The sequence below is a fragment of the Palaemon carinicauda genome, chromosome 41, assembly GCF_036898095.1.
Source record: "Palaemon carinicauda isolate YSFRI2023 chromosome 41, ASM3689809v2, whole genome shotgun sequence".
NCBI lineage: Eukaryota > Metazoa > Arthropoda > Malacostraca > Decapoda > Palaemonidae > Palaemon > Palaemon carinicauda.
Window position 1 is genome coordinate 3,431,513 of NC_090765.1, and position 20,375 is coordinate 3,451,887.

General features: G+C 37.9%; 1 protein-coding gene across 1 annotated transcript in view; it reads right to left on the bottom strand.

Moving 5' to 3' along the window:
• The window catches only part of LOC137632570 (uncharacterized), a 261,407-nt gene that overhangs the window by 45,407 nt on the left and 195,625 nt on the right, over positions 1-20,375 (bottom strand). Inside the window, exon 4 of the mRNA XM_068364586.1 lies at positions 2,312-2,437. Within this exon, the coding sequence (XP_068220687.1) occupies positions 2,312-2,437 (126 nt within the window). The remainder of the gene's footprint in view (positions 1-2,311; positions 2,438-20,375) is intronic.

Genomic DNA, 20,375 nt, shown 5'->3' on the forward strand with positions numbered 1-20,375 from the left:
TCTAAAGTTTGTTTACGTCTTTTAGCAAAACTTTCAAATAGTTATGCTGAAGGTAATCCTCTATTGCCTATTTTGAAATTTGGATTTCGCAAAGTCTTTGGAGGAATGCTGCGCAGAAATCCCTTGAAAGTGGTCAGGAAATTCGCATAATTAGCTTTGATTTTAGTGCTGCCTTTGACCGTGTTAATCATCAGGTCTTTGTCATCAAACTCAAACAGTTTGGAGTAAGTGGGTCTTTTCTTAGCATCATTATTGAATTTTTAAGTAATAGATCGCAAAGAGCATCTGGTGTTTCTCAGGGTAGTGTTCTTAGCTCATTACTTTTTATACTACATACACAAAGGTATGTAGTTTGGCCTAGAAAATAAGCTCGTTGCATATGCAGATGAGGCTACTCTCTTTACCTCAATTCTATCTGGGGTTGGTGAATAGCTTAATAGAGATCTTGCTAAAATATAGAGCATTTTCGCAATGTATGGAATATGAAGTTGAACCCTAACAAAACTCAAAGTATAATTGTATGTAGGTCGATTACAGTGGCTCAACATCCAGATATCTGCCTTGATAATGTTTCTTTAATTCCTTTGAAATCTTGGATGTGACTCATGTTTGCAAATTAATTTTGAGAAACATTTGGTCTCTTTCTTCTTTAATTGCACAAAAAGTTGGTTTATTGAGTAAGTCTTTTTAATTTTCAGTGACCAATCTATTCTGAAAAAAAAGTTTTAATTCTTTCAATCTGCCTTGTTTCGAGTATGAGTTCTTCTTTCTGGTCTTCAGCTGGTGAATCTCATCTTAATTTGTTGGACAAAAATTTGCGGTCTATTAGATTGCTTATTTCTAATCTATACCTTAATCTCTGGCACAGTCGTTCAGTTAGTTCGTTATGCGTGTTGCGTAAGATTTTTTATAATTCTGACCATCCCTTTGCATTCAGATCTTCCCTGACTGTACCATCCTGTTCGTAGTACTAAGTATGCGTTAATTCTAACAGTCTTGCCATCTCCACCATAAGGTTGAATACTATACAATATTCTAGAAGTTTTATTTCAGCTATAACCAACTTGTGAAATGATCTTCTTAATCATGTAGTCGAACCGGTGGAACTTCAGATGTTCAAACTAGCAGTCTCTCTTCACAGTCCACATATGGCAGACCTTGTTAACATTGTTACTGATTTCAAGATATTTTATATTCATTGTTTGCTACATTTCATATAGTTTATTAGTTCCTTATTTCATTTCCTTACTGGGCTATCTTTCCCTGTTGTAGCCATAACTTATAGCATCCTGCTTTTCCAATTAGTGTTAGCTTAGTAAATAATAATAATAATAATAATAATAATAATAATAATAATAATAATAATAATAATAATAATAATATATGTATGTATGTATGTATGTATGTATGTATGTATGTATGTATGTATAGTATTTGTGTGAATGAAAGCTTTACAGTGTTAAAATCTAATGCCAAAAATGCATGTATTACACATCATCGTGCAGTGATAATGTCGCTCTCTCCTTATGTGCCATGTTATTCTTCGAACAAAATTAATTCATAGAAAATTATTGTATCTAAGTCTCGCTTGTTGAATTGATGAGAAGATTGGACTGCTGTTAAATTACTCCATTCTGAAGTATCAAATTATGCGCATTGAAAATAAGTTCAGCCTTAAATTCAAGACAAATCTATGATATTACTAGAAGACCTGACAAAAGATTTTAGAACATTCTTTCAAAGACCTCATTGAATATCAAGACAAACGAGAGAGAGAGAGAGAGAGAGAGAGAGAGAGAGAGAGAGAGAGAGAGAGAGAGAGAGAGAGAGAGAGAGAGAGAGAGAGAGAGAGAGAGTTCTATTGTAAGGGACATCTCGTTATATTATAATTAAGGAAAATTTTTAATTGTCCTCAGATTTTCAATTAATCAGCATCTATCTATCTTCAAGTAACGTGAATAAAGGTTGCTTATGCAAAAAGTGGTATCATTTGAAAGGAAGATGTGCATCAAGTGCTCAAGTTTGATCTAGTTAAAAGAGAAAGAAAAAGCCCATAACAGATTTTCGAATAACAAGGAAAAGATAAAAAAAATATTTTTTTTAACACGAAACTATAACATTGTTATATATATATATATATATATATATATATATATATATATATATATATATATATATATATATATATATATATATGTATGTGTGTGTGTGTTCATATCTATATTTTAAAAGTTTAGATTTGTGGGATTTATGGGATTCTCATTTATTTCTTACAAATCACAACATGTAAGGCATTTATTTCTAAACTTACCCAAACCAAGATGCAAAGACAGAGTGCGCAATTCATTAAAATTCGGTGAGGAGAAGGATACAGACTGGCCTCGTCCTGTTAACCAAGGTTTCGTTGCTTTCTGGATGTCTGTTGGTTCGTACCATACTGCAAAAAGAAAAAATAAATAAGGAAAATAAAGAAATAACAGAAGATTACATGCGTTTATTGAAAACATATGAGTGACAGCTATAAAACAAACATCATTATATTATCCTGCTTAAGGGTGAAAAGCAACTGAAGATTTTCACAAAAACCCAAAACTTATTATTTAAGCCATTTTGCATGAGTTATACTTCAATAAAGTTCTTCCTAAACTGTAGCTGCTGTGAATCGTTTATGCTACAGAATGGAATTACAAGAAAAAAAATCGTAACGCACATCAATATATTTTAATCAAATATTTGTCCTGAAAAATAGAAAGCTAATAACACTTTTATGTATGTATATATATACATATATATATATATATATATATATATATATATATATATATATATATATATATATATATATATATATATATATACATATATACAGTATATGTAAATATATAATTTCTAATACATCGATAAAGACAAACTATTTTGTATTTAATACTGCAGTACTTTTTAACCGCCCCTCCCTTTCCCCTGGCATATGTATGAACGTCAGATGTTAATATCAGTATCATTCAGTTTTTAATGTTTATTCATGATCTGTTGGTGCGCCTAATCCTGTTGGTAAATCAAGCTCTTTTGTTTACTTTGCTGAATTAATTTCGATTTTTATGGAGCTCAAACCATGCGTTGGAACACTTGTCAAAAGTGGTAATAAAATTTTCGAGGGAGTAAGATCAATTCTCAGAAATCTCCGATATGCATGTTTTATCGGTTAGCTTTTGTTCTCTTCAAACCTGGAACAGATCTTTATATTAAATGGGATTATAGCGTAATTTTATTGCTACGGTTTTTGTTTAATATCTCGTGTAATCTGCTTGCCATGAAAATTCCATAATCTTATAATTGTTTAATAATTTTACCGGTTCTAAATTTAATGTGTTTCAAACAAAGCCGGTGTTTTAATTAGCAAGGTAACTACATCAGTATGGTGGTATTTATCATTTCTATTAAAAAGAATATTACAGTGGATAGGAGGAAAACGGAAAAAAGGAAATTTTCAAAGAAATTAAAACCAGGCTTTTCTTCGGAGAAATGTCTAATATTAAGAAATTGAAAAGGTTTCATCTTGGATTTTACGAAAACCTTCAAACTTTCATAAAACTAAAAGAAAATCAACACCTTTCGGTCAAAAGTTGCTACAAGAAGAATGTAGTTAAAAATATGTGGAAGATTGAAATCATCCTTCTCTCTCTCTCTCTCTCTCTCTCTCTCTCTCTCTCTCTCTCTCTCTCTCTCTCTCTCTCTCTCTCTCCCTTACACACAAACACACACACACACACACGCACTCCAGTGGTAAAAATTCATTATATATTATCTGCAGATAAAGAGATCGTGTTTCTGATATGAATCAAGTTGGAAGAAGTCAAGAGACTAACTGCAATTCGACTAGTCAAGAATCCAAAGCAAAGTCCTTCAAAAGAAGGCAACCATATTACCCCATACGAATGGGGGAAAATGACGCTAACAGAAGAAGAATTGGTGTAGGTTGATAACTGAACGGAAGGATGCAAGTGCTCCAATAATTAAGGATATAACTAAGAGGAAATGTATAGTCATGTACTAAAACTAATTGTTGAGATTACGGCTGAAATCCTGTATATACTTTAACGTAATGATGTTACTCCATATTAGATTTTCACCTTATAATATTGAACTATATTAGGTAAAAATGGTATCAATGACAGTAAAAATAGCTTAAAATGGCGTCAGCCCCTAGCTACTTTGATCATGTTTTCCGACATCCCCCAAATCGAACTTGCTGGATCCGTGCTTGGAACTGCACACAATGTAAGGCAAGAGATTAAAACCATATCCAACCTTTATTTCTTTTCTACATTCTTTGATAATGCGTGGAACAAAAAATCCACACAGGTATTAGTAAGGGGTGGGGCTGGGATCATACAATCAAAGGGCAGCAAAGCCCTCCGTTGTTTTATGGGTAGGTCCTGCATTTTCTTACTGTTATTCGATTGAGACAATACAATAGTAACTTCCCGTTTAGATATTGTTATAGGGTTGATGAGGCTAGTCTTGATTTTCTATTAGAAGTGATGTGTGTGTGTATTCTTTCACCATCTGATACTTTAATGTATGCAGCCACCCAATAGCCTATCTGGCCTCCATCAAAGAACACATGAAGCTGATTTGATTAAATTCTTGGGTTTCCTGCATCTGTTTATATATAATTCAGAAAGTATTTGTAATTCTTGAAGCCAACAAGTGTAGTATTCTTTTTTCCATAACTTCTTATAACCTTTTTGAATATCTTTCATATAAAGCTATTGGACACTGAAGTACTTGTTAAACAGCTCAATATGATTTATATGATTTTCAAATGCTCCCTTAAAACTGTAAATTATCTGCGCTACTCTTAAATACCTCGGTCAATTTTTTTTTAACAGTCTTGGGTTAAGCATCGTCTATTTCTGCCTGTTTATTAATATATACTTCTTCAATCCATTATCGTCCCAAATTGTTGCCCACAGACGGAAACAGACTGATGTCTTCAACAGCAACTACTGTTTGTATTTGAGATAGATGACATTTTGGATGGCATATACTGTACAGTACATTCTGTTATCATCCAATTTCATTTCATTCTATTCTGGAATATTCCTAAGAATTAGTTCTAGGGATTCCTTGAAGTGTCCTTAAATCTTTCTATGCGTATTGAAAGAGATTTTCAGTTTGATGATAATCATTTTAACCCATTTTAAAAGATTTTGTACTTATATACCTGTGGTGAACTGTTTATGTTACAGGATGAAATTCTTAGACAAAAATTGTAACACGTGCCATTTTATTTCACAACTGGAGAATACATCACTTTTAACACTTTTATGTGTAAACTTCCTTAAACACAACATCCGTTGAACTGCTATAGGTAACCTGCACTTTCAATGACATTTAGAGATGAATCTATACTGCACGATGTTATTATATTTATCACTATTACTAGCTAAGCTACAACCCTAGTTGGAAAACCAGGATGCTACTATAAGCCCAAGGGTTCCAACAGGGAAAAATAGACCAGTGAGGAAAGGAAATGAGGGAATAAATACATCATGAGAAGTAATGGACAATTAAAATTAAATATTTTAAGAAAAGTAGAACATTAATCTTTTATAAATAAACTAGGCAAACTTAAAAAAAAAAAAAAAAAAAAAAAAAAAAAGAGGAAGAGATAAAAGATGGAATGGTGTGCCTGAGTGTACCCCCAGGCTAGAGAGCTCTACCACAAGACAGTGGAAGACCATGCTACAGAGGCTATGATACTACCCAGTACTAGAGAACAATCGTTTAATTTTGGAGTGTCCTTCTCCTTAAGGAGCTGCTTATCATATCTAAAGAGTCTCTTAAACCCTAACAATTACTTTGCAATAGCTCTTGAGCAAAGAAGAATTGTTTGGTAATCTCAGTGTTGTCAGGTGTATGAGAATAGAGGAGAATGTGGAAAGAATAGCCCAGACTATTCGATGGGTGTGTAGACAAAGGAAAAATGAGCCATAACTAGAGGGAGGGATACAATGTGGTACTGTCTGGCCAGTCAAAGGACCCAATAACTCTCTAGCGGTAGAGTATTCAACTATTGAACAACTTACGGATAGTACGCATATGCATACAAAATACTGTGATTTCTTCAAAATCAAAAAAATTATTCAATACATATAAAAGTAAACTATATTAGGGACCGTTTTGAAATGTTTGAAATAATCAATACACACTGAGAGCCGGCTTTCAACAAAATCTGTGACCTAACTTCGTCAGTTTATATACTCGGTCACATAATACTCGCGCATTCAGGTAACTTCTACAATGCTCTAACACTCACTCGATTGTATACTCCTACTCTAGAAGTCTGAAGAAATACGTAGTTTTGGCCAACTGACAGTATGACTGTTTATAACCGACTTCCAATAATTTCAACCCACCATTAAGCGTTTCACAGAATTGAAAATATTCATACTGATTTCTGCACATACTCTACATATTAACATATATAAATTAATACTAGTTAATGATTCATAATATAAAAATAATACTACACAAATTACATTATATTACACCGTTTAAATTATGATATACCTCTCTGAATGTTGCATTATGATAGGCAACTGCTTACACAACATAGTTTCAATATGTATATATATATATATATATATATATATATATATATATATATATATATATATATATATATATATATATACATACATACATATATATATATATATATATATATATATATATATATATATATATATATATACATACATACATATATATATATATATATATATATATATATATATATATATATATATATATATATATATATATATGTCATTCCTATTGTTCAATGCTATAGAAATTATCCCTTCGTTTTCACTAAAGTTAAAACAAATATTTCGGGCAAATTTTTTCACAAGCTAAGGTTTTTCTGAATAGCTCTGCAAATGTTGTTGGTAAGATTGTTATTTTTTCCTATATTTTTCTTTTTTTTCCATTTTTTTTTTTTTTTTTTTTGGTGCTAATAGCCTATTACTTGCATCCTACTATGCTTTTAAGGGCATAATATGTAAAATTATCTTGTATCCTATCAAATTTTAAGTAAAAAAAGACCATTTATGGGACATGCTATAAATTATAGGTGATTATAATACTTTACTAGTGATCCACACAGATGGTATGTACAGCACATCCATGTATCACTCACTAGACTAAAAGAGTAATGAGATGTTTAATTGTGAACAAAGCGAGACATGGCAGAGCAAATACCATTTGAGGGTCGTGATGAAAATTATAGGAAGTGATGATACTTTAATAGTGACCAATATGGATGGTTGCACAGCACATCCATGAAAACAATATACGCATATTCAATGCAGTCAATTATGCTTGGACACAAAATGAAGAGCCTTTTTTTACAATTAAAACGATTACTGAAGATATAAAGTTTATTCGTTTATATATATATATATATATATATATATATATATATATATATATATATATATATATATATATATATATATACATATATGTATATATATATATATATATATATATATATATATATATATATATATATATATATATATATGTATATATATGTATATATATATATATATATATATATATGTATGTGTATATATATATATATGTATATATATATATATATATATATATATATATATATATATATATATATATATATAATTTACAACTGAAAAAAAAATTATGATGTCAATAACCTCAGCCATCGATCAACTAAGCATTATTCCTATATTCAATACAGTTGAAGGATACTGCAGTCAAAGTAGCCTACTATTATGAAATCGTTTGCAGAAGACAAGCAGTTGATGATAATGAAAGCCTTTCTCAAAATAATTACAGCATATCAGTTTTATAAAGTTGAATACGTATTGTATATACTTATTACCTTGTACCAACCGTGTGTCACACAATTGTACATAATTATTTTGTATATATTATGCTTGTATCTGCGCTCTTCCCTCGCACTAAAAAGAACCTGAATGATCAAGTCTCCGTTTTGCTCTATAACATTGTCTGTCTCTCGAACAGGTCATGTCCTGTTGCCTTGAGGTTTTGTATATAAAGAAGAGTGTTCCTTAATAAATAACTCAGTCGTTTCCAATCTGCCTTTGAGTTCACAACTCCTCTCTCGGCCCGTCACATTGGTGACCCCGGAAGTCGACTCGCTCCCACTGCCTTCCACCCCTACCTCCCTCGCCCCTCCATCGTTGGTAATATGACGGAGGCGGACTCTACCCCAACAGTTGGCACTGCGGCCGCTCCATTGAAACTTTCACCGTTCCTTAGCGGAGAAGCGTTCGCTTGGTTTCAACGCGCTGAAGTCCACTTTCGTATCAGGGGCGTGACTCGCTCAACCACCAAAGCGGATTATGTTCTCGCGGCGATACCCGAGGACACCTTCCCAGAAATATCCGACTGGCTTTGTGAACAAGGAGACACCCCAATAGCGTATGACGTCCTCAAATCATACCTTCTGCAGCAGTACTCGCCGTCGCCAGCCGCCCGTATAGCAAAGCTTTTTCAGCTCTCGCAACAACCGTTGGGGGACCAAAGGGCTTCGCTTGCCCTCAGGGAAATGACCAGTATCGCTCGCCTTCAACCTGCCGCAGACAGCTCTCCTCGTGAGGTGAACCTACTCCGTGCCCTTTGGATACGCCGTTTACCTGAACCTGTGCGCGCTGCCATACCCGATGTCGATAGTTTACCCATAAAGGACTTGATGACCAAAGCCGACGCCCTTATGGACAGCCACTTCAAGACCTCCATCAACGCCTCCACCCCTGACGACGAGGATGCCTATTCAACGTCAACCGAAGCTGACATGAATGCCGTAGGACATACACGCCTACCCCGTGACGTGCCGAAGCGGCGACAAAGCCGCTCACCAATCGCTCGCGCCCCAACGAACGACTTCTACAGCCACTTACTACCTCCCATCCGCCGCAGTTTTGCTACTACCACTTCAGATTCGGGGCAACCACGAAGAAATGTGCCAAAGATTGTCAGTGGCCAAAAAACGTGTAAGTAGGCCATCGCTTGTGGCGGTGGCCTCCCATGTTTCTAATCTTTTCTTTTTACAGGATGCAGGAACGGGCGTGCGATTTTTGGTAGACACGGGTGCTTGTCGTTCTCTTTTGCCAAGGAAACTCTTCAAGGCACAACATAGTCTGTCTACATCTGCCGACGTCCACTTGGTAGCTGCCAACGGATCTGCGATACCCACCTACGGTTACGAGAACCTCACATTATCGTTCGGAAACGGTAAATTCAATTGGAAGTTTCTCGTTGCTGACGTCACAATGCCAATCCTCGGTGCGGATTTCTTCTCTCATTTCCACCTTCTGGTCGATGTCGCCCACCGACGATTGGTCAACGCAGACTCGTACTTGTCGACACCTCTTCAACCCGCCCCCTCTAACCTCGCTCTCCACATCAGCGCACCCACGGATGCCTACGCCCACCTCCTCACGTCGTACCCGGAAGTTTTCCGTCCAGAACTTCGCCAAACCCCCACGGTTCCTGCCAAGCACGGTATTTATCACCATATCAAGACGACGGGACCCCCAGTCTTCGCAAAATTCAGACGTCTGGCACCGGAACGATTGGCAGCCGCCAAACAGACGTTCGCCGAAATGGAGAAAATGGGCCTTTGCCAAAAGGCCTCCAGCCCATGGTCGTCACCCTTACACATCGTTCTGAAGAAAGACGGCTCCCTCCGTCCGTGCGGGGATTACAGGCGCCTGAACATGCAAACAGAACCGGATCACTACCCCCTCCCAAACATTGCCGATGTAACCTCCTACCTGCACAAAGCGAAGGTTTTCTCTACGCTCGACCTCCTGAAGGGGTATTATCAGGTGCCTATGAACCCAGAAGACATCCCCAAGACCGCCATCACCACTCCGTTTGGCACATACACCTTCAATTACTCCTGTTTTGGCCTTCGTAATGCTGGGGCAACGTTTCAACGTCTCATGGATGGCATCCTAGGGGACCTCCCTTTCTGTGTATGTTATGTGGACGACATACTTGTGTTCTCCTCCTCAAAAGAGGAACACCTACGTCACCTGCGCATCGTGCTCGACCGCCTGCAACAAAACGGCCTTGTAGTCCGGTACGACAAGTGTACCTTTGGCGCCAACGAAGTGTCGTTCTTAGGGCACCGTATCACTCCTGAAGGAGTCCATCCCCTCCCTGAGAAGGTAGCAGCCGTTCAGAATTTCCCCACGCCCTCGACCGTCAAAGCTCTGCAGTAATTCTTGGGCATGATCAACTATTATCACCGTTTTCTGGCAGCCATTGCCGCCACTCTTGCTCCGCTCTACGCCTCCCTCAAGGGCAAGCCAAAGGACCTGAAGTGGGGTCCCCTTCAAGAAGCAGCCTTCTGCAATGCAAAGAAGGCCCTATCAACTGCTGCGGCTCTCACTTTTCCTATCCCACACGCCCCTCTCCTTCTCTCCACCGATGCCAGCGACGTCGCTATTGGTGCAGTACTCGAGCAGGTGGTCAAAGGCTCGCCCCGCCCATTGTCCTTCTTCAGCAGAAAACATTCCAAGGCAGAATCGGGTTATTCTACCTTCGATCGAGAATTGCTGGCGGTGCACTTGGCTGTCCGTCACTTTTGCCATTTCTTAGAAGGTACGCCCTTCGTCATTCGTACAGACCACATGCCTCTGGTGCACGCCTTCACTCGACAGTCTGACGCCTGGTCCGCCCGTCAACGCCGACATGTCTCCGCCGTGGCTGAATACAATTGCACCCTCCAATACGTCCCTGGGAAAATGAATCCCGTTGCCGATGCCCTGTCAAGAAACACGTTGGCTGCCGTTCAACTGGGATTGGATTACAACGCCCTGGCTGAAGCCCAACGACAGGATCCAGAGTATCAAGCTTGTAGGACATCCTGCACGTCCCTGCGTTGGGAGGATTTTCCCCTCAAAGACTCCAACACCACCCTCCTCTGTGACGTCAGTACTGGTAGACCGCGACCTTGGATTCCTGCTCCCATGCGCCGACAGGTGTTTGATTTCATCCACGGCCTTTCACATCCCTCGTGCCGTTCTACTGCACAGCTGCTGAAGGCAAAGTTCATTTGGCACGGCATTTCTAAGGATGCTAAGGATTGGGTCCGTGCGTGTACTTCTTGCCAAACTTCCAAAGTACATCGACACACGGATTCAGGAGTGGGCACCTTTCCTCAACCTCAGCGTCGTTTCGCACACATTCACGTCGACGTTGTAGGCCCCCTACCCACATCACAAGGACATTGTTACCCGTTTACCGTCATCGACCGCTCCACTCGTTGGCCTGAAGCCATTCCCATGGAAACTGCAACGTCCCGCCTCATGTACATCTGCCTTACTCTCTGGATGGATTTCAAGATTCGGTATCCCTGAGCATATTACTTCTGACAGGGGAACAACTTTCACCTCTCAATTATGGATGTCATTAGCGAATCTCCTGGGCATCACCCTACATCAGACACCGGCCTACAACCCCGCTGCCAATGGAATGGTTGAACGTTTTCATCGCACCCTCAAAGCAGCTTTGATGTCCCGCTGCAAGGATTGCAACTGGTTTACTCAGCTTCCCTGGGTCCTCCTGGGACTAAGGACCACTCCTAAAGACGCCCTCGACGTCTCGGCAGCCGAAATGGTGTATGGCGACCCGTTGGTCGTCCCTGCCGAATTTTTTCCTTCTACAACCTCCTCCGACGATCTCCAGCGCATACGTCACGTCGTGGGAAAATTTACTCCGTGCCGCCAGACTTACAAGCCCCCAGCGAAGCATCACATACCAACGGACTTGCACTCTGCAACGCACGTCTTCCTGCGCAACGACACCAGCAAGCCACCACTAACGCCCCCTTACACGGGCCCTTTCCTTGTGATCCGACGCAGTCCGAAAGCTTTCCTCCTAAACATTCGGGGCAAAGAAGACTGGGTCTCCATAGATCGTCTAAAACCTGCTTATCTTCTGCCAGATGACCCGCCTACAGTTCGCCTCTCTAGATCAGGGCGCCCTATTTAACATGTACAGTATGTCATTTTTAGGGGGGGAGCCATGTACCAACCGAGTGTCACACAATTGTACATAATTATTTTGTATATATTATGCTTGTATCTGCGCTCTTCCCTCGCACTAAAAAGAACCTGAATGATCATGTCTCCGTTTTGCTCTGTAACATTGTCTGTCTCTCGAACAGGTCATGTCCTGTTGCCTTGAGGTTTTGTATATAAAGAAGTGTTCCTTAATAAATAACTCAGTCGTTTCCAATCTGCCTTTGAGTTCACAACTCCTCTCTCGGCCCGTCACAACCTTCACCAACTTCGTTGCGGTGAAAGTTATGTTTTGAAAGGCGTATGTTTGTATGTCTGTGTTTGTGATTCGCATGACTAAAACAATGTGACCAAATCACTTGAAATTTGGTGGGATGATTGGCCATGATCAAAGGACAATTCAAATTGATTTTGGGAGTGATTGGATCTAAAGTCAAGGCCAAGATCACAAAATGGTCAAAAATGTCTTTTTGCCATATCATGGCCAATTATTATCCGATTTGCATAGAGAGAGAGAGAGAGAGAGAGAGAGAGAGAGAGAGAGAGAGAGAGAGAGAGAGAGAGAGAGAGAGAGAGAGAGAGAGAGAGCAATAAGGGGCATTCTTTCGGGACTAATATGAACAAATTTTGGGATATATACCTCACATCATTATCAGTTTTCTTGATGACAAAAGTGGCGGTGGCAAAGGTATGCACTCTACCGAATGCCCGTTTTAGTTGTAATTTGGTTTACAAGACTTAAAGAATCTGTAGGTTTCATAAATTCCGTATTTCATAGAAAGATGTGTTTGTACTCTGTAATACATGACTATATAACAAACTTATATCCATATACAGATCACTTGGAATATTAGCGACCTTTAAGATAAAACCGCTAGAGTTATTGGGTCATTTGAATGACCAGAAAGTACAATATTGGATCCATCTCTGATTGAGGTTAATTTTTTTCCCCTTTGCTTACACGTACACCTGAACAACATCATACAAACCAATCAATTCTTCTTCACTCAACTGTAATTGTTTAGTGCCCTCTTTCCACTTGATAGGTATGGTAAGCAGCTCTTCTAGGAGAAGGACATTCCAAGATAACTTCAATGTTCTCTAGTTTTGAGTAATGCAAAAGCTTCTCTACCATGGTCTTCCACTATCTTGGGTTAGAGTCCCCTTGTTTGAGGGTACAATTAGGTACAGTATTGTATCTTTTTTATCTTTCTTTTGTTTTTTCTAAATGAAATGGTGTATTAGGCAGGCTTTTATAAAAGGGCCAAGGATACCTGATGGTTTATCACGAAGTAAACTTTTCTCTATCTGTTACGTAAGCTTCCACTATGTTACTCATTTTCAAAACCATTGTTGCTGTCCATCCTTCAAGTGAAGCGGCTATCCTGGAGGGTACTAAGGTGAAAATATATTTTGAAAGGAAATGGCTAAAGTGGTAACAGCAATACTGAAAGAAAGACTGGTTATAGGAGGTGACCTGAATGACCACGTAGGAAGTGGTCGGGAAAATATTAGTAGAATTCATGGAAGACATGGTATGGGGATTTGAATGAAGAAGGAGAACTAATAGTAAATTTTGCATTGTCTTTTGGTGTAGCAATGTACACGTTTTTTTTCCAAGTAATGATTATACAATATATAGTAGTGGAGGGAGACAGGCACAAAAAGATTTTTTTTGCTGTGAAGAAGGAACCCTCTGGCGGAAATAAAGAATTGCAGAACCCTAAAAGGTGAAACTGTCAGCCTTCAAAAGAAGTTAGTTGTGTCAGATTATTTGATACGGAGAGTGGCACAAAGGTAAATGAGGGTGCAGCCCAAGATAAAGTGGTGGAGGCTAAAAGATCAAGAAATGAAAGAAAACTTTAAGGAAGCAGTCCTGTACAGCATAAGATTAGCAGACTATGTGATCATCTTTTGGTTAGAAAATAGCCCAATGGTAATGAGAACAGCTGAACAATTATTGGGGAAAACATCGGGTAGAGGACCATCCGATAACAAAGAGCTGGTTGTGGAACCCAGATACACAAGATAAAAAGAAAACGAGAAGCAAAGATAGTGTATGAAAAAAAAGGGTTCTGTGGAAATAAAATAGATTGGAAGATTGCACATAAATAAGCAAAAAGTACTGTAGCTAGAGCAAAGGCACACGGAATGAATGAGTTGTATGAGAATATAGAAACATCAGGTCAGAAAATGATATATAAAATGGCAAAAAGCAGAAATAGAGCTACTAAATTTCTGACAAACATCAAGTAGATCAAGGACCTAAATGGGAGGGTGTTGTCAAGGGAAGAGTGTATAAGAGCAAGATGGAAAGAACATTTTGAGAAGCTATTAAATGAAGAAAATCCCAGAAGAATAAGAGAAGAGATATCTCCAGAGAAAAAGTAAAAAGTGCACTTGATAAAAGGGAAAATGGAAAGGCTATTAGACCTGACGGCATACCAGTTGAGGTGTGGAAATGTCTGGGAAGAGGTTTTGATATACTGTGGGATCTCTTTTAAAAAGATCTACAATCAAGAAAAAATGCCAGATAGCTTGAAAAATAGTATCATGGTCCATATATATAAAGTAAAGGAGGAAATACAGAACTGCTCAAACTATAGGGGGATAAAACTGATATCTCATACTATGAAGATCTATGAATGAATTATAGAGGGAACAATAAATGAAACAGCAGTAAGGGAAGAACAGTTTGGATTTATTCCAGGAAAGAGTACAGTACATACAATTTTTGCAATGAAGCAAATAATGGAAAAATATGAAGAAAACAGAGGGGCTACATTTGCTTTTATTGATTTGGAGGAGTATGACCGGGTACCTAGGCAAGAAGTGTGGAGATGTATGCGAGAGAAGGGTGTTTCAGAAAAGTATGTAAAAATAGTCCAGGATATGTACTCAGAAGTTACCACCCAAGTAAAGAGCACTGTGGGAACCAAAGGGAAGTTTAGTGTGAGAGTTGGTTTACATCAAAGTTGTACACTCAGTCCTTGATCTTTGATCTTGTAATGGATGTTATTACAGCCGGTGTCAGAGAGGAAGTCCCCTAGAGTATGATATTTGCGAATGATGTTGTTTTGGTAGACCTGACTAGAGGAGTGGAAAGGAAACTAGAGATGTGGAGATAAAATCTTGAAGACCGAAGTTTAAGGCTAAGCAGGGCATAGATAGAATGTCTGTGGATAGGATGAGAAGGAAAACCGAGTGCTATTAAAATGGGCGTGGATAACATCAAATACCTTGGGTCCTGTGAAATGGATAACGGATGCATGGAACAAAAAATAGCCAAAGGATACAGCGTGGTTGGATTGACTGTAGAAGATCGGGAATATGTGATAAGAGGGTTAGTGCAAAGGTAAATGGGCAGTTTTATAAAAGTACAGTTATACCAGCTTTGGTGAACTTGGCCAATAAAGAAGTCTAAAGAAAGGAAGTTATAAGTGGCAGAATGAGAATGTTACGACTGATATGCGGAGGATATTAAAATGAGTATATTAAAGGGACAGTCAAAGTAGAAGTGTCGAAAAAAATTCAGCAAAGAAGATTATAAGTGTTTGGGCATCTCATGCGAAGAGAAGATCGTGTGTGCCGAAGGGTCATTGACATGGAGGTGGATAGGAGAAGGAGGAGGGAAAGGCCAAAGTTCAGATGGAAAGATAATGTAACAAACGGCATGCGGAGAAAAAGATTAAGAGAACAGAATGTTCAGGATAGAAGAGAATGGAGAAGGCTTATAACAAACAGCAATCCCTCATAGAGATGGTTAAAGGCTGTAGACAAAGAAGACCCTGGAGGGTATTAAGCCTTTGATAATGTGTCAGCTCCACCATGTTAACCCATTTTATCCGACATTTTGTCTATAGACTATGGGTATCTTTTTTTATTTTCTCTGTATATAGTCGCGTAAATTTTGTTTTATCATCATTAAATTTGTTTTCAGGTATGATGAAAACGTTTTATTGTTTTTAATTCTTCTTGTCTGGAGATAGTGTGCAAAATGCAAGACCAGTGCATTACGATATTCGTGGACTACATGGTAGCATTAGAGATCGAACAGTTGCCTCCAGAGGACATACTATTCTATTATGCACATAAACTTTGATTTCTCAAATGAGGCACTCATCTATTTATTCCAAGTTTTGAGAAATCAATAATTTTTAAATGGGATACCGTTCTCAGGGTAAGGGGAATGTTTGTGTATATTAGGACTGAGTATCCTGCTTATCATAAGTCTCAGTTATGAATGTGGATATCCTGAGATTAAGATCATGCAAGATTATGGCTGGCATAACAACTTTATTTTGTGTCCCATCTATTGAAATCTAGACTTGGTTGATTTTATTTTTGATTGTTTTCTTACCACTATGGCTAAGATTCAAGAAGATGATGGAAAAGCCTCTTTCATGCTTGTTGGTGGCTTCAATCCTCACCATAGGAAGTGGCAGAATTCTGTTTCTCCCATTAATTGCCATGGCTTAAGAGCTTTGGACTTAGCTTCTGAATCAAGGTGTGAATAAATCATAATTTAGGCTACTAATTAGTATAGCAATTACTTGGACTCAGAATACAATGAGTCTTGATATTTTAAAAAGCAAGGTTGTTTTTCCAGATGGGACATATGGTCATACCTTGGTTTCATTACTAATTAAGACTGAGCAGTTGGTCCCTGATATGGCAAACTCTTGCAAGATATATATAAAATATCAAGCAGACGGGAATGAAAGTTTTGGCAATCTTTTGCATTCGAATTGGTCACAATTGTGTATGTTTTAGATCTAACCTTGCAGATTACCGCCCAATATCCATAAATCTCGTATTGTTTAAAGTTTGTTAATGTCTTTTGGCAAAACGTCTAAACAGGTGTCTGAAGGTAATCATCTCCTCCTCAGTTTGCAGTTTGGTTTTTGAAAAGGCCTTAAAATTTCCAATGCTGTGCATAAGTTCCTTGATTGTGATCAAGAAGCTTATAAGAATGGCCTTGATTTTAGTGCTGTCTTTGACCGTGTTTATCTTGAGGCCCTTGTTTTCAAGCTTAAACAGATGGAAGTCGGTTGGATTTTTCTTTGTATTATTATTGAATTTTCAAGTAATAGATTCCAAAATGTAGTTGTTGATGGACACCATAATAGCTATAGGGATATAATATCTGCTGTTCCTCAGGGTTGTGTTCTAGGCCTATTACATTAAATTCATACTATATATGCATAATATGGGCCTGCAAAACAAGCTTGTTGCATATTCGGATAGATAATGCTATGCTATCTGCATCAATTCCATCTACTCAATGTAGACCCATGGCTGCTGAATCCCTTCACAGAAATCTAGCTAAAATGAGTGAATAGTGCAAATTATGGAGTATGAAGTTGAACCCTAACAAAACTCAAAGTATGATTGTAAGCAAATCAAGGACAGCGGCTCTGCAACATCCAGATATTTGCATTGCTAAGGTCTATATACAACTCATTTAAAATTCTAGGTGTGCCTCCTAATTGCAAATTTACTTTTGAGAAACACATGCGATCTGTTTACTCTTCAATTGCAAAAATAATTTTGATTATTAAGAAAGTCTTTTAAGATTTTCGGTGATCAATCTATCCTGAGGATATGTTTTAATTTTATTCATTCTTCCATGTTTTGAGAATTCTTCTTATGTTTGGTCTTCAGCTCCTGGCGTGCATCTTAATTTGTTAGATGGAAACTGGCAGTTTATTGAATTTCTTATTCCTGATCTTGATATTAATCTTTGTCACCATTGTTCAGTTACTTCTTTATGCATGTCGTATAAGATCTTTCTTAATTTTGATCATCCTTTAAATTCACATCTTCTATCCAATACGCAGTACTAGGTATGCAGTTAATTCTAACAATCTTGCCTTACCCATCACAAGACTTACTACTACACAGTATTCAACAAGTTATTTCAAGTCGTGACCATCAACCATCACCTCAGTAGAACTACAGAAGTTTTAACTTTTAGCAGGAGCTTTACTGTTGAACAGGTAAACAAAAGTCTCTTTTCATAGGTTGTATATGACAGATATTTGAACGCTATTATTGATATTATCGTTTTTTATTCATCACTTCTTATACATAGTTTATTCGTTATTTTTATTTTCTTTCCTCACTGAGCAGTATTCCCTGTTGGAGCCATTGGGCTTGAAGCATGCCACTTTTCCAACTAGGGTAGTTGCTAATGATAATTACAATAATAACAATAACAATAATAACAATATAACTACAGCCTTTGAAAACTCAATTGCTATTCCTACAAAAATGGTTGTAAGTAAACATTAAAATGGTATATTTCGTACTAGGCAGTATATCTTAGCAATCTATATATGCCAACAGTTATGTGACTGGAAGAGACACCTGGTGGAGTATACAAGAACTTTGGGTGTGGAGGAAATGCCCCCCCCCCCCCCCCCCCCCCCCCCCCCCCCCAAGATATCGATGAATTCAGTGGCCGCAAGTTGACGAATTAGGAGGCGATAACAAGATGTCTTTTCGGCTTCTACTCTTGATGCCTGGCGGATGATCTTCTGGAATTAGTACGGACCGGCATGGGTCACTTGCCTTAGTTAGGTAGGCACTGCACATCACAAGGAACTGGCTATCCTTTGATAAACTTAGCAAACGAATCCTCTAAGGATTTAGTCAGTCTATGGAAAGAGAAAATGACAGAATGGCCCCCAATCCCAGGCATAGCGGGGAGCTAAGAATCTGCCGGTTTATGAATACTGAAGAAAAATTGAAAATTGGTAATTGGAATGTTAGAAACATGAACCAGATTGGGAAGTTACAGCAAGTGGAGAATTAATTTATGAAATACAGTTTGGATATCTTGACCATAAATGAAACCCGTTGTAAGGGGATTTAGAAGAGAAGGGTAGGAATGATGATGAAATTAAGAGCAGAAAAATCATTAATGGAATGGAGAGCTTTAGATAGTACATTTCTACTTGCAATGTTTATATCAAAGTAGTGCAATATGAGTATTATAGTTTGCTATGGACCAACAAATGATTCCGCTGAAGAAAGGAAAGATGAATACTGTTAAGAACTGCAGAGTATAACAGATGAGATCCCAGAGAGAAATATGAAAATTGGGATTGGTGACTTCAAAGCTAAAGTAGGAAGGAAGAATCAAGGTACAGAGAATGCAATTGGGTTTCTAGAATCTTGGTGAAGTTGCAAAGGAAAATGGAGCACATTTTATAAGTTTCTGCTCAACAAACAATCTTGTCATTTGAGGAGCTCTTTTCCAGCACAAGGACCTCCACAAACATATATGGACTTCAGCATGTGGCAATTACAAAAAAAAAAAAATAGATCACATTGACATTAATAAAGAGAGAAGGGAGACTCTGAAAAATATAAGAAGCTATAAAGGTGCAGATAATGGTAGTGATCCCCAGTTCCTTATTGCCACACTGAAATTAAAACTGAAAGCACCCAACAGAAATGTAGATAGAATACTTAGGTTTGATACAACTAACTTTTTAGAAGATGAACACAGAGAAACCTTTGCAATTGAATGTAGGAGACGATTTGCAGTCTTAGAGACTTTTAGAGAGGAAGAGCAGACAATTAATGAACAATGGTGTGATATTAAGAATATATATCAGTCACTTGGTAATGAAGTTTTGGGACATGCAGTTACAAGAAGAAAACATGGATATCAAATGATACTTGGGATACTATAAAAAAGGAGACAAAGACAGAAATTGATTGTTGAAAATTTTCAAGGAAGTAATGAAAATTATAAGGTAGAGCATACATTGTATTCCAGTATTGATAGTGAGGTCAATAGAAACGCCAGGGCTGACCGGAGAGAATATTTAGACAGTAAAGCAGATGAAGCTGACAAAGCTATGAATTCAGGGCGTTCTTAGGTGTAAGAATTGCTCATAGAATTATTAATGAAATCTGTACTGGAGCAAAGGAGAAGAAGCATATACCCATCAAAAAGAGAGATGGAGCTATTATAACAACAGAAGATGAAGAAAGGCAGTGCTCGATGAACACTTTAGTGAGGTAATGAATATGAGATATGAAGGGAATAATTTGATTGACATACCTGAAGCTGAGGAAGACCTTGATGTGCCCATGAATTAATTCAGTGTGTTTGAAGTGGAAGCCATCATTGAAAACTCAAGAGATGGAAAGCGCCTGGATACAATGGAATCACTGCCGAGATGATTTTGTCCGAAAATGAAGTCACTCCCAGAATACTTACAAGATTATCTTATAGAATCTGGCGGGATGAGG